The sequence below is a fragment of the Cyrtonyx montezumae genome, unplaced genomic scaffold (genome assembly GCF_038088225.1).
Source record: "Cyrtonyx montezumae isolate F1298 unplaced genomic scaffold, pur_monq_1.0 scaffold_3, whole genome shotgun sequence".
Taxonomy (NCBI): domain Eukaryota; kingdom Metazoa; phylum Chordata; class Aves; order Galliformes; family Odontophoridae; genus Cyrtonyx; species Cyrtonyx montezumae.
This window is the reverse complement of record NW_027072034.1, coordinates 59,292,322-59,308,175: the sequence shown is the minus strand read 5'-3', so window position 1 is coordinate 59,308,175 and position 15,854 is coordinate 59,292,322. Positions and strand designations below refer to the sequence as shown.

The following is a 15,854-nucleotide window of genomic DNA, read 5'->3' as shown; positions in this document are numbered from 1 at the left end:
ATTTGCAGTAACAGCTCCTTGCTGGAGGAGGCGGGTGGCAGAGAAAGGACCTCACCCATACTATCTCCCACGCTAGGCTGGGTGCCTTGGCTGCCACGAGCTGCAGCTGTTCTGTCGCAGCACCTTCGTGTGACTCTGCCCTCCCGTTTAAAGGTTTCCTTTCTTCTGCATGGCCATCATTAAATTTTACAGATTATAAAAGTTCATTTAGAGTGCAGATGTGTACATGGATTCCATTTATGATTTGCTGCATTCAGCATATCTTGCTGCTGGTAGGCACGACTCCCACTGGAATAAAGGTCATGGGCAACAGCTACTGCCAAGCAATGAAACACTGCATGGGCAGACTTTCTGGACAGACACAATCTTTTGGCTTTATTTATAGAAGAACACCAGGCAGGGCACTAGGTATTGGTGTGCCTCTAAACAAGAAGGGCTTTTTACCTCAAACTTGCATGAACCAATCCAGTCGTCTTTAAAATATAAAAAAACTGTGTTTTCTTTTTTTTCCAAACTCCAGGGCCAGGTGCCTGTGCCAGCTGCCACATAGAGAGCCCCCCTCACCCAGAGCCTGGCCAACAAAATAAAAATCCCCCTGTGCTTCAGTTTGTTTGATAGCACTCCTATTACCTAATGGTAAAACAGTGAAAACCGTAGTATCATTTGAGTGGAAGGGACACTTCAAGGCCATCTGGTCCTGGCAATGAGCAGGGACACCTACAGTCACATCAGGTGCTCAGAGCTCTGTCCAGGCTTACCCTGAGTGCCTCCAGGGATGGGGCATCCACCGCCTCTCTGGGTAACCTGTTCCTATAATGCTCTAACAGAAGCATGTTATTAGGAGCAAAAGTACTTCAGGCCTGGCTCTCCCACCACTTCCTGAGGCTGCCCATGCACAGGTACATTTCTGCTCCATTTTCTGTAACAGCAGATAATTATGAAGAGAAGAAAATAAGAAACAAAGAAAAGAAGTAATTCTCATTAAGATGCTTGCAGCACCCTCCTTCTCCAGGCAGCCAAGGCACTCCAGCCAGAAAACAGATGAATAAATTCCATTATCTAGCCCTGATCCTTTGAGTTGCCGAAGAACAAAGAGTCACAAAATCATAGAACATCTCCAGTTGGAAGAGACCCATAGGGATCATCAGTTTCAAGTCCTGTGCACAGCACAGGCATCTGATTCGCCGACAAAGGGAAGGATCACAGGAGGCTCCCACACCGGCAGGTTTGGACTGTCATCTGATATTTTCTACATTTAAAAAGCACTTTAAAAGATTCAGCACAGTCGAATATCATCTTTGCCTATGAGAGATGTTTTAGAGCACTACCCAAATTGCAGAGCGAAGGAAATTTCCTACTGATATGCATTCCACATCTGGATTTTTGGAACTCAAAAAGAATCCTCCAAAATGATAGAAGCGTTGAGGGAAGGCAGGACATTTTTCAATCACGTTTCTCTCCCATATTTTGCCTCACGGCTCCACATCAATTTTCTGGTCACCAATAAATAAAGGGCCCTTTATTTCTTTGTCCTCATTAGAGGCACTGTAGGCATCTCTCTCCCATCTGGCTGTTATTTATCATCTTCTCTTGTAAGTTCCACACACCTGGCCAGACCTCAAGATTATCTGCTGCCTAAATTCCCTGCATGGTTCCCGTCTGCAGCCCTCTTTGTGAAGTCTGTCTGTGGCGTTGGTGCAGAATTCGCTGTGCCATCTGGCACTGTGTAATCAAGTGGCGCGCAGGGAAATTGAGAAGTCTGGAAGCAAAACAGCTAGCATCTGCAGATACCAGGCAGCCTCATCGGCAGCCAAGCTATGGTGTCATTGGCAGAAGCCTGCCATTTCCAGAGTCAGGCTCAGAGATTTTGCAGTGTCAGCTGAGGAAGCACTTGTTCTTAAGCCGACCGGTGCTGAAGGGTTTGATTAATGACTGCAAAATGGCAACCTTCTCATTCCCTTTGCCCCAGGTAACAGTACCCTTGCTGTAATGAGCAAATCCAAGAGCAACAGAGCAAATTCTCCTCTTTGGTGCATTTCTTTTTCTGCCAGCAGCCAGCATCTACTTAGATGCACAAAGCTGCGCTGCGTGATTCCACTGACCAGATGAAGGCACCCACCGCAGTGGAAATGAAGGCTCTGGCATCCACAGCCTTGGCTGTGTTTTCTGCTGCTTCCATCACCTCATGCAACCCAGCCCGCACAAGTGGCACAATGATGGGGCTTAGATCAATTCTCATCTGTATAAGAAATTCAAGCCACGACCTATTGAAATGTACATTAGAATACAATACATCTTTTAAACTGGAGTCTGAATCTGAGGAAAAACTTCTAGAGGTATAACTAGGAGAGGCTTAACCAGAAGCTCCATTCATTGACACCACAGCTACTAGACAAGGGCTCATGAAGAGGCTGTAAATGCCCTGTCCTCCACACCACCATGAAGATGCACACATGCTTTTTACCGCCATTGCTGTTGTGTGCCCTCTAGGTTAGCACTTGTCCTGTGACTGAGAGCTATCCCAGCTGCTACCTATACAGCAGAGATACCCTCAGCCTGGAAGGAAGTCAGCATTGCCATCAGTCCCTCAAGGAAACCCAAACCAACACTGCTAGGTTCAGCATCCATTCACAGTAGGCTTCTGCTCAAGTGTTTAAGATATACTTTGCATCCCTTGATTTCCAGTAGACTTCTTTCTTAAGTGTTTCTTAAGTAGCTTCAAGAGCTTCCTGCTCACTGGGTAAGTCAGAGCCAGGGCACAGCCTGGGGCCACTTCTGCCGACACCTTACTTGTGCTCAGCAACCTATTCTTCTTGTCTTCCTCTGTACCTCCTCTCACTCTCAGGTGTCCAATCCTCTCTGCTCACGCTGTAGCCCAAAGCTACTCGAGGCAGAGACCTCCTTGAGCCTGGTGTTTGCAAAGCACATGCGTCACTGTGAACAACAATTAATCAGAGCTTTTAATCTCAGCAGTTCTTCTTTCCTCCTCTACACAGCCCACACTCCTCCCACAGCTCTAAAGAATCCCGATGAGCAACATCCCTAAAAAAACACAGCGACACTTTACTGATATTCCTTGACGTAGGAACTGGGTATACATACAATGAGTCCCAAATGGCTCTGGCAATTGGGCGTATAATTGTAGACAAGAGCAGAGAGGTCGAGTACCGAGCAGTAGTATTTTGGAAACCTTTGGGAACAGGGAGAATACATGGATGAGTTAGTCCATTGACATGCTCTGTGGAGAAGGATTGGGTATTTACTACTAACCAACACAACACTCCCCCAAACACAGTACTATTCTTTTCTTGAATGATTCCGTAGACTGACAAAGCATGGTAAGCTCTTGTTAAAATATTTCTCCCACACAGCACAATTTGGCGGAGAGATTAACAGCGTGATGTAAAGTACCTTCTTTTTAATCTCATGTGAAAATCCTAGCTTAATCAGCAGCTCACCATTAGAACCGCTCCTCAGCAAACGTTTACTGGAACGCCATGCCATGCTTGGGAAGCTTTTTGACCTACTAACAGGAGCTCTATTACAACAGCACTAGCCTGTAATTAAGGTGATATCACAGCTTCTGTTCTGTAATATTGCCCTAGAAGGAGAGAGTACACAGAGATACCTAGAAAACTTGAGGTTAAGTTGCTTAAGGTACTTCGTACAGTTGAGACTTCAGACTCAATACCTTGCCATGACTCACCCAAATGAATCTGAGACCTCACTGTCACGTCCAGCAGCTCCTTCTCCTTTCTTGCAGACTCCACACACCATAAGCTATTTTATTTTCATGAGCCTGAAGTTGTCATCTCATCTTTCCTCAAGGTGTCTAAGGCAGTAGGTCTCCACTCTATCTGTCCTTCAGCAGAAACTGGTAAGCCTTCCCCTGCCTACAGCTAGTATGCTGCATTTAAGCACGTTTTCTCATGTGCAGCACTCTCTGATCCAGTTCTTCAGACAGGCCTCGTTGAACCAAACAAAATATGTGCACACATGTACCTGCTTTCAGACTGAAAATATAAAATAAAACATGAAAATATCTCGTACAATGCTCAAGCCCTTAACTTTAAAAGAGAAACTACATTTGGTTGTACTTTTTACAAGAATACCATGGCTGTACCTTGAAAAATAGATGCTGATCGGCTTGATGGCTGGTAAGGTTATAAGAACTGTCCACTTGGTTCACATTCAGGTGGTGAAGCAAGGTCAGTGAGTTAGAGATGTGCAAATGGAGCGTAGGAAGTGGAGGCTTGCTCTCTGAGAAGCTCAAAAATGAGGAGGAGTGTAAGGAGCCAAGAGGTCAGCATGACAGTCTCTGTGGGAACATACACAGTGCCAGCGGGTATGGAGAACCCAGAGGACTGCTGCATCCAGTGTGGGGCCCTAAGTCAGGGCACTGAGGAGCAGAGTAATCTGAGCCCTGATGCTCAGGTCAAGCGCTCCCAGACTCCTCAGCTGAGCTTCAGGAACCTCTTTTGCTTCTCCTTCCCTAATGATTTCATGTAGGCTTCACTCCAAGCTGTGGTAATGCTTTTTACGACCAAGAGAAACAACTGTGGCTGGTGCTGGCCATGCTGGTCAGCACGTGGGGTGAAGTGAGAGATGGACAGATGTCAGCGCATAACTCAAGATGCTTGAGCCTTGGCCAACCTTCTTCAGGCTCACTGCTATCTGCTCTTCTTTAAAATCTCAACACGGAATGGGCCTCAGCATACGAAAACATTTTTGGAAAGCTTTTTCATCTCTTTAAGTGAACTACTGTGCATGCCTGAGGAGATACCAGCATGACACTTCCAGTCTTTGTAGCACCAGTATATCAAAGAAGTGCATCTGAAGACAGCTTGGGCAGCAACTTGGTTTCCGAAAGAGCCAGCTTACACAGAATGGAAAAGCAATCACTGGCAAGCCTTTTCCCCGCAGAGTTGTTTTGTTGTTTTTTTCCTTTACAAAAATAGAACTCCTTCCAAGTGTCCTTCATCACAAACGAGCCCATTTGCCTTCAGCCAGAATAATGTATGTTATGGCATGCAATAGGCTTGACCTTCAGTATCAGAACAAGGAAGATACTGCATTTCCCTCCTAGGACAGATATAGTAGCATGTATATTCTCATTGCACGCTCTTCGTCCCCTTGAATGAGGTACGAAGTACACGCTAGTCATTTAAAAGGCGACTTTGAGAAGTAATTACTTGGCTAAACAAAGATTTCCTTGCAGCCTTTAGATCATTGTTTGCCCATGTCTGCAAGACTCGTGACATCAGATGCAGCATTTTTAGAAACATTTCAACGGGGCACAGAGAATACAGTAAAAACACTGAAAGGCGTGTCACTTTCTGGAGAAACAGATGCACTATGTACAGAGGTTTGTTCGGGTTTGATGCCGGCAGACTGCGATCTGTTTGTCCTCACTGAGCAAGGGGTACCAACTATAAACTAATGAAACCACCTGGCTTACTTCACAGAAATACTTCAGAACCTGAACCATTTCAGTCACTTCTTGCAGCTTCAAGCCACACAACGCAGCAGGAGCAAATTCTCTATTCCAGTACAGACAAGATCTTACAAATGGTAGACAAGAGGTGTAAAGGGCTAGGCTGTGTAACTGCTCTTTATGCCAAGCCATAAATTTTTTGCAGCCTTCATAAAGTCAATAAATCGATCATTAGTTTACTTCTCATAACAGTGGCCCAAACAAACACTATTCAGCTCCAAGACAAGTAAAAGCCAACCATAAAAAATAATAATAAAAAAAATCCCACGATGCTGTTAAAGCATTTGATGTAGCTGCTGCTCTTTGCGTTAGTCTGGCGGTAACTCACGCTGAGAAATGCTTTTGGATGAGTTTGTCTAAGACAAATGCGCCCTGTGAATTAGCAACACTCAGTATATATAAAACAGTATTTGAATTTCACCATTTACAATGAAAAGTGGCCGGATACAAAGGTATAAGCATTAACCATCTCTGCAAGCCTGCAGCACGTGCTAGTTTTTCATACCTCATTTTTCCCATTAAGCGAGCGTTGCAGTCATTATTTCTACTCTCCTTCCCTGCCAGGAAAAGCTTCTCTCTACGAGCTGCTTCACCCCAGCACGTACAATCCTTGCACAAAATGCTTTATCACCTGAATTAATCATGTTTTACAGTATGCATGCTTACTCGCACACAGGGATACCCATATAGAGATGCACAGTAACTCAAACATGGGAAGCAATCTTGCTGTGATATACGACATCCTCGGTGTATGCACCATTTGTTTTCTATGGGTTATAGAGCATGAAGAGCATAACAGATGTGGAAGTCTGTAGGTTGAGATTTTAGTTTTATCTGGCACTACTTAACGGTATCACTTGATATTTAGCTCCACCTATTGGGCACATCCATCTACCTCTTCCAATTAGTCAGAATTAAACAGCAAATTATTTACGCTTTAAGTCTCTGATCACAGTAGTTGCAGCCCAACCCTCCCCCAGCTATTAAATACAAGGTTATAAAGATCTTGAGACCCAGGGGAAACAAGTTTATAAAATAAAGGAGAGGGGAAAGCAACAACTTCAACATTTCCAGAGATTTGGACCATGGCAGCACCCATGGGAATCTGATTTGTTCCAAGGCCTGTGTGTTTATTGAAGGTATCGCAATACACTCTGTGGTACAGGGAACTGATTACAGCTTGGCCAATGTTACAGGTGAGCAGCACTACAAGAGAGTACAATTTGTAAAAGAAATGAAGGTTAAATACATATGTGACAGTGATAGGTACGCAACACAAGGCAAATAGAAAAGCAGATGCAATTTCAGCTGCTATGCTGCCAAGAGACAAGATCTTTGTAAAAACTCTCATGAAATCACAGACACTGAGCTGTGCTTATTCTTTGATAAGAAAACCTAGGAAGCCCTTCCATGGCAAAGAGATTCTCAGCATTTTGGAAATGTATGGAACATCATGGTAAGGAAAAGGGATGCATGTGGGAACAGATGTTAGAAAGAACTGCAGCTTCTTGGGCTGGTCTTTCAGAGGGAGAACATCCAGAATCAAATGCATGACAACACAACTGCCAGAAGCAAGGAAGGTGAAGAGAGAAGCTCAGAGTGCACAATAATAAATAGAATCACTCAGGTTGGAAAAGACCTTAAAGATCATCAAGTCCAACTACGATCTAACCATACTATCCTAACTCTAACAGCCTCTGTCTGCTAAATCATATCCCTGAGCACCACATCCCAATGGTTTTTAAACACATCCAGAGATGGTGACACAACCACCTCCCTGGGGAGCCTGTTCTAGTGCTTAACAACCCCTTCTGTAAAGAAGTGTTTCCCGATATCCAACCTAAACTTACCCTGGCACAACTTGAGGCCATTTCCCCTCATCCTGTCACCTGTCACCAGTAAGAAGAGACCAACCCTACTCTCACTGTAAGCATCAGATAGTGGAAGAGAGGTAAATAATTACTAATTAATAATAATAATAATAAAAAAAAAAGCAAGGAAGATGACAGAGATGCTGGAAATGTAGATACATAAACACAGATTAGTTAAGTCGCAAAAGTTTTCAAGTGGGATAGCCACTTCTTTATCAATGGAAATTCTGCCAGAGAAGATGAATCCAGTCCTGCTAGATCCATCGTACTGATCACTCATCAACTGAGCCACCCTTTTGGTGTTGCTTTACCAAAGTAGGGTGCAGTATCCTGGGGATGCCTCGAACATGTCTTATCTCCATTGTTATTGGTCGTATGTTGTCAGCTGTTCTGTATTCTTGTTTTTAGACACCCAAACAGGAACTATTAAACATGTTAAGTAGGTATAATTTTTCTGCAAAATGTTTCTAGAATGTGTTGGACATAATCCAGAATAAAAGCAAAGAGATGATAGGGGAAACACAACAGCTAACTCTAATGAGTAAATTACTGAACATTGCATGCCTAGAGTACAAGTCTATCCCTTACTATCACTTCATGTTTAGAAGTGGGAGAAGGTTCTGAGCATATTGCAAAAAGAAAACAAGCTTTATAGACACAAATCACCATCTCAAGTTAAAGAGCTTATCTTCCCAAAGGCATTCTTCCTAGAGTGACGCAACCAAACTTGACTAGGCAGGTGATTATGCTTAGAGCAAAATACATGTGGTAACTGTTAAAATGGTTTGAGAGAGTTGCTTCCCCACCCTTGACAAGTCTAGACTATGCAAGAACAACTAATACGCTTGTCAAGTGTTTTAAATATCAAAGTTACCACACTTGTTGCTCTGAAAAACAACGCCCTGGTTAGAAACAAGCTTTAGTCTTACACACTGTTGAATTCAGCTTGATAAGGTTCTTAATGTAGCAATGCATGCACAAACGCATAACCCAATGATAGCAATGTGCATCACCAAACTAACAAGACTTTGCTATTTCAAACAGCTTTTGTGCATGGGGCAATTTATTACAAATCTCAGTACTTCCCAGTCATAAATAGTGAGAAGAATGAGTATTAATATCAGTAACTCCTTTCTGCCAGGAGAAGATTTCTTCCATACTACGGAGTAAAACTTACAAAGCATTTTTGCATAAGCTTTGCAACTCAACACAGTGGATTACTGGATAAGGCCATAGAAATGCTGACATTTTCATACTCCAAGAGCTTTAAAAATAGAATAATTTATGCTGTAGAAGAAAACTAGTAAAAGTATAACAGAACTGTAAAGTGTTGATAGTGTCCAGCTTGTGATACAAAATCTTCAAATAGTTTCATGTACAAATACCACAACATTACAAGAAGACAACAAAATATTTTAATTTAAATATGCCCCATACTGTACAGTTGTATAAAATACCAATTAAGCATTCATTTGAACAGGTTTTTGTTTTTTTTTTAAACAGGGCACACAATATATTGTAGCAATGATAACAGAAGGTGGCACCAGCCAAGAAATACAACCAGAAAAGACAGGCAAATTACTGTCTCACCATCTTTGTTTACAGTTACAATCAGAAGAAGAATACACTGCAGCCATCCCAAGTCTTCCATCCATGGTTTCCAGGATCCACCTTTATCAGGCAGATATCAAGGTAATAAGCTGGGAAGATCCTACTGGTATTTCTTTAACATTCGTTATTTTTAACTGCTTTCTTTGGATTGCCAGGAAGCAGAAGAGAAACTAAGCTGCTAATTCAAAACCAATGCTTTGAACTGTTAATCATGAATAGACAAGAGAAGGACCAGACACACTTCAGCAATTTCAAGCTGTATGAAATAAAACACTAAAGTCCAGTAGCAATTTGAGAAGCATGGAAAAAATCTTGGAAAGGCCTAGACAGCTGTGGCAAACTAACAAGATTTCTCTCCACTCTGTTTATTTTGGGCTGTTAAGAAGCAAAAGATGTATTCAGCTGATTGTTAACACATGAATAAGGCAAATAACCTTAAGCACCTTAACTTGGAGAGAGTGCCACTTAAGTTAGGTCCAAGACAGACACCAATTGTCAGTGTTTGGTATGCCCCATAAACTGAAACAAACAGAACAAGGTCAGAATTAAATGATCTTTAAAATACTCCTGTTCTCTTTGGTCACAGGATATTAATCTCTATTTTATTTAGTAAAATGACAGGCCTTCAGTAAACCACTCACACACCGCATCACAGCTCAGAATGGCTTTGTTACACAACTTGTTTCACTAATAATTTATTTTAAAAACAAGGTGTGAACCCGGGCATTTAAGTCTGTTTGCTTCAAATGGCACTGAATTGATTTCTTAACAGTAATTCCAGCTACAAAAGTCATCCTCAAGACCAAGTGTGGCAAAAGTGAACTGACACAAAACTGAACAGCTTCGATTTCTAGAAACATCTTGAAAAGCTTGAAACGTATCCCCTTTCTAAAAATTTTCAGTGATATTTCCCCACAGATAGCAGTTACTATCTCTTAAAAAAATTGCAAAGTGAAGATTTCCATTTATAAAACAAACAAATATGAAAATACACTTCTGCCATCTTTTGCCAAACTTGTATGTCATGAGCTACTCTTTTCAAGCACTAGTACGTTAAAAAAACCCCTAAAGCTATTCCCACGTATACCCAGTACTTAAGTATGCATCATTACTTGGTGTTGAGCATTTCTAAATACCAGCTTATTTTAGAAGCAAAGCTAGGAAAGTATATACTTATGGGCGTACAAAGCCAGTAGAAAAAGATACAAGTGTGCAGCCTGTAGAACAGCTCACATCAGGAATGAATGAGGAAAAGGCACTCCGTCTCTCTTTGCTGCTCTACACTCTGTGTGCAATTTTTGAATCCCTGTTCAATAATCTTTGTCTCAGCAATACAGATTTGCTCACTGAATAACATCCTCACTCCGCTACCATTCTTTTCACTACAAGTGTACATTGCTGTGAACACACATCAGCTGTATTTGTTTCAGAATACTTTAATCCAAATGAGAAAGTTGAAGTTACTGGAGAAATGTTATTGAAGATATAAATTATTTAAGCTTAAATAATTTTGAATCAACTTATTTAAACGACTTTCCTATTGCACTTTTTTTTTTCTACAACTTTGCCAGACAAAATTCTATATAGGCAGTTCAAAGAGTAAAATTTTAAAAGCACAAGTTACATAGCACCAGAGTAGGGCGCCAAATAAACTGCCAAATATGCCTGCTGAAATATGAGTCTCCATATAAACAAATATAAATATATAGGTATATACACATCTAGTAGTAAGTCCGGGATGCTGAGATAATAAATACTTTAAACAATTTCCCAGATCTCCAAAAGCATGTGAGAAACTATAGAAAATAATGCAAAGTTACTTTAGAAGACCAAGAATACACATGCACAAAATCTATTATATGAAAAAGATTTACAGTTCCAAATATTTTATCTTTAAAACCACCTCTGTTATCGCTATGTACACCACACAACAACTAGCCTATTAGTTTGAGGATTTATGTGAGACAGAACAAAGAAGTCTTCCCCCAGTTGCTTTATAACATAAAAGCCTACAGTACCCCCAAAAAATAAACCCAAAAGTCTGTCTTATTAGGTCTCAAAACATCATCTTCTGCTTACCCTTCATTCCCAGAGATCTGGGAACACACTCCTAGTATCTATCAACCTGCAGCATCAGAAATAAGGATGAAACTTCCTTTATTTTTTCAGAGCAAACTTGCATTGGAATTTCTCCTACTACAGCTGCTGCTGTTGCCACCAAACCTGTGACCTGTTGTTTCCACAATAAATGTTTCCTTTGAATATGCCTACTTGCAACCCTTGAAAACCCATAGCAGTTCAGCTTAAATGGGAAGGAGTATAATCTGGCCTTCTTGTTTGAATAATTTTTGGTTTGGGTTTCTTTATTTCTTCTTCCACATCATTTTCCTGGTCGCTTTCACATACATGGACAACAACACTAGGGGTAGTGTCGGTGGCAGCATGGAGCTCATACTTCTCTCCTGAAAGTTGGAAAATCAACAAAACTAGTTAAGAAGAATGCATTTTTCTGTAGACAGGTATGAAAGATGTGACTAAAACTAAAAAGGACTTGTTCTTTAAATGTCACCTGTGTAAGTAATACATTGACGACAAAAATACTGATGCCACAGAGCATGAGATGGTGCAGACAGATACATTACTAACTGCCATATTTACCACCCAGAAGTGTTTAAGTTCTATTTTCAAAGCAACAGTGCTCAGCTACTTTCTTAAAAAGAGAGTTTATGTAAGTTACACTAGGCATTCATGAAAGTGTTCTGTCATGAGACTAACTGGAGCGATTGATCGCTGTTGTTTTGTGGGGGGCTTTTTTTACTGTAAAGCATACAAATCATCCACTGTATCATGCAGACATTTTTCCTCAGTGTTGACAAAACCATAGGATCCTCCTTACTCCCAAAAGCTTTTACATTTAATGAGGCTGGAGGCCCTTTTGCCCACCTCTTACATATGTGCTCTTATACTGTTCTGGCATTCTATGGCGCAGGAGCTAGACAGCAGGCATTGCACAAGCTGAAACACTGTGATATAATATAACCAGTATGGAGAAGTGCAACGATATAAATTTGTCTGACTGCTGATTTGAAATCTGTTTCACCACAAGAGAATTGCTTTCAAGTCTAAACAGATGTTATTTTTATTCTTATGTTAGATCAGAAAGAGCAAACTATTTCTTTCTTCCATTTCCCTGATCAGCTCCCCTTATTTTTTTTTCTTGCTACTTTAGACTCATTACCTCTCAGTGGTGTAAACAGTTTTCTTTAAGATCACTGCAGTGATCAGTTGTTTGAGAGAGCCAATAATAAGCTGTGGGCTGTGGCACACCAAGGCTCTAAAGTGGTCTCTGCTCTGTTTTCTGGAGGACTGTAGGAGGGGGAAGTGGCAAGAAAGGCAGTTCCATAGAGGAAAAAGAGGTACAGCTCTGAAGGGCTTAACATTCACAATATATTTGAAAAATCTCATGAAGAAAGAGATCACAGACCAGCCTGTGAGGTTACTGTAAGGCATCCTAATAACATAACTTGTATGGAGAAAAGAAAAAAAAAAAGCTTTTTTTTTTTAAATTTAAAGGTTTGCTAATCTATAAGACATATATATTTCTTCCTGGTATTGCCAAAATTTAAAAGGGAAACAGCAAGCAAGCTCTGAAAATTAAATAGCATTACAGCTTGCTGATCTTATTATTTTTTCCAAGTGCTTCATCAAAAACAACTTTTATTCCAATGAGCACTGCCTTATGGGACTTCTGTTTCAAAAACAGATTTCATGAGAATAAAATTGAGGATGTCAGAAGTATTCTTGATAGATGGTTTCAAATAACCATATGCAGGCTCACATGCTTTGTTTATATACTTCTGGATAACCAAATGATTTTTGGCAGTACTTTACACCTTTACTTCTGTGATCTTTTTTCCTATAAATCATTCTTGCCATTATAATTAATATTATTTTTAAAATGGCAATAAACCACCCCAATTTTTATCCCAGTATAAGTGCAGATATCTGTCCCTCCACAGACCCACAGGGGTATGAACTCTCACAGTTCAGAAAAGTCCCCTTGTAGTCTGACTCACACATTACTTTCATTAGGAACTGTGGATTTTGCCTGCATGCAGCCGAACTACTACATAAACAAACTTCTACTGCACAGTTGATGCATGAGGAGCTAGAAGTTCTTTCCCATCCTCTTCCTCTCCTTCTTATTACATCAATAAGACATGCTCCCTAAGCTGACAGGCAAACATATAAAGACTATTACACTAAAATGACACTATAAACCATAGCAGCACTATCAAAGATAGTATAGAAACTAACTACAGCCCTTTGTTCCCTCTCCTAAACCTAACAGGACAGTTGTGAACAGGTCAAATCAGAGTTGTATGTTTTTTGGAAATTAAATTTGCACCAACTCCCATTAAGAAGCTTGTTTTAGCTGAGATATAAACACACATCAAGGAACGCAATCATATTAATCCCTGAGCCATCCTTAAAATGAGTTAGTTCAGTAGAGTATTATGCATAACTACTACTTGGTTTAAAATATGGACACCTATCTGTGGTGCTATGTATTTTTAATAAACTGATGCATTAACATCCAGTAAAACTGAAATGAAAGGCAACTGATGAGACAGCACTAGAAATAAATAGTAGTAAAACAAACAAAAAAGAAAACAGTATTAATTTTAACATCTCCTCTGGTTTGAACAGGGAAAAAGTGCAAAGGAAGCATTTTTCTTCCCAGGAAGAAGCAATCATAATGCTTCCAATACATGAGTGAACTGCAGCAGATGAATATACCAAGTTGTTGGGAGCGGCAGAAATGTCTTCCTCTCAATTCCAGAAGAAAATTAGTGCCTCAAACCATCGTGATACTGAGATAGCTTCTCTCCTACGCATACTACTATCTCAGGATGCAAACAGAGGTAATTCAAATGCAGAGTTCAGAGTTACACAATGTTTAACTGTTTTACCATCCTCATCTGAGACAGGATTTCCCTGTTCCTGCAGAAGGTGTGCAACTACCCAGCTTCCTCTTTATTATTAGTAAGTTGCTTCTTGAAAGTTCTGATGAACAAGCTAATATATTACTGAAGTGACATTCAAGCAGTCTGTAAATCACAAACCATCACATTTTTGAGGCCCTTCAAATGATCCTGTGGAGTTACAGTGTGTGTAAGAAGTTTATAGCTTCCTTTTTCAAGTATTACAAATTTAATTGTTAGACAGTAATTCATTTGAAAAAAATCTAGACCTTCATTTTAAATTGCAAATGTTAGTGCTTCTAATCCTGCTTACCTGGCCCTAACTTGGAGATAGCATATAAAAGGTCATAGTTAATCACAGGGGTAGCATCTTCTACTTGCTTCCAACCAACAGGTGGAGAGGCAGGAGGTGAAATCAAAAACTGTTTGTCTGGATTTGGTGGTGCCAAATGCGAGCTTCCAATGTGTAAAGTCTGGGGAAAAAAAAAAAAAGCATTATAAGACCAAAGCTATTCCACTATTATCAATGAATTCATTATTAATGAGGAATTTTAAGGTTTGGATACATGCTATGCTGTAACAGGCACTCAAGGTGGCAGCACGTAACAACAGTATTGAAGAAAGCTACATGAAAGAGCCTGTATACAAAGCGCAGACAAGTTATCACATCCATTTACTCTGATGGAACATGCAACCTGTACGTGTACATCTGCATCTTCTCAACATGAAGTACTGTAAAACTTTCACCAGAAAATATCTGCCCTTAAGACACTGACGTAGAAGGGAATCTGGATATGGGCTTTAAGGCAAATAGTGTTAAAGCTTATTTCCAAAAGAGAGAGGTGAGAGTTCTGGAAGGTATATAAATAAATTGGCTCCTTCGGGACTGTCCCTACATCTGAAACAAACTTCGTAAATTTATTTTTGCCATTAAATTTACGGAGGAAAATACATAGCAGCTACCAAAAAGTGCCCAGATTACCACATCTGAAGCAGCAGATGCTAGCTAGTCATAGAGCTGCACTGAAGGCAGTCTCCAAGTACAAATGATCTGCAGTAGTGAGAGCCAGATCAACAGGTAGGAGTCCTCAGTACGTGCTTCTACACTTCAGATTCCCCTACATACTGTTTGAGCATTTTACTGCATGTGTACTGCTGCCAAATAGATTCATAGATTCATAAATACACTTGGCTTCCCCCACCCAGTGGAGTTCTATCTTTAACTATGTTGATTACTATCATCTACTCCCTTTCCCCAAGGGCATCCAAACAACATAGAAAGAGAGATAAGTGCAAAGTACACTACAAGTAGCTCTGGAACAACCTAATCAAACTAAAAATTAAGCGTTCATTATCATGATTGGAGAACTGTGGAAGCTTACCACTAGTTAGAGGCCAATCACAAAGAGAAATACCTGAGCAAAATAGAGTTTTATTTCCTTTCCAAGAAACTCTGTCTTGTGCAGCTGGACTCTTGCATCTGCCGCAGATAAAGGGTTACTGAAATTTATTCGTACTCGTTTGAAGCTCTTAAAATACTGAAAGGTGATATCTCTGTCATACGTTCTAAACAGCGATTCAAATTTGGCCTGAAAGGAGAAAGGACCAAAGAAAGTCAACATGCAACGCTGTGCATTTCTCTGAAGAAACACAGAAATAAATTGCAGTTGTTAGAAGGAACATACCAGCACTCTTGAAGATTAGAGTCATTGTTACAGCTTATGTTTCTTTTTCTTATTATCACTTTAATTTTTCTAACCTATCACTAATTCTTCTTTCTATAGTTTATAGCTTTTCCCTCCCTTATTAAAAATAGCTTATTATCACTCTTATTTAGTAGTATAATAGAAACGGTAGCATTGCTGAGGTGTTAAAAAGAAATGTCTGCCTTAC

At 40.4% G+C, this 15,854-nt stretch overlaps 1 protein-coding gene across 2 annotated transcripts in view; it reads right to left on the bottom strand.

Annotated features, from left to right (window-relative positions):
• Positions 1–10,400: 10,400 nt before the first annotated feature.
• The window catches only part of RCAN1 (regulator of calcineurin 1), a 37,893-nt gene continuing 32,439 nt past the window's right edge, over positions 10,401–15,854 (bottom strand). For both annotated transcript variants that reach the window (XM_065741704.1, XM_065741705.1), the window contains exons 2-4: positions 15,377–15,550; positions 14,275–14,434; positions 10,401–11,438 (exon numbers count right to left, since the gene is read on the bottom strand). In XM_065741704.1, the coding sequence (XP_065597776.1) occupies positions 11,275–11,438; positions 14,275–14,434; positions 15,377–15,550 (498 nt within the window). In that variant the 3' untranslated portion in view covers positions 10,401–11,274. The remainder of the gene's footprint in view (positions 11,439–14,274; positions 14,435–15,376; positions 15,551–15,854) is intronic.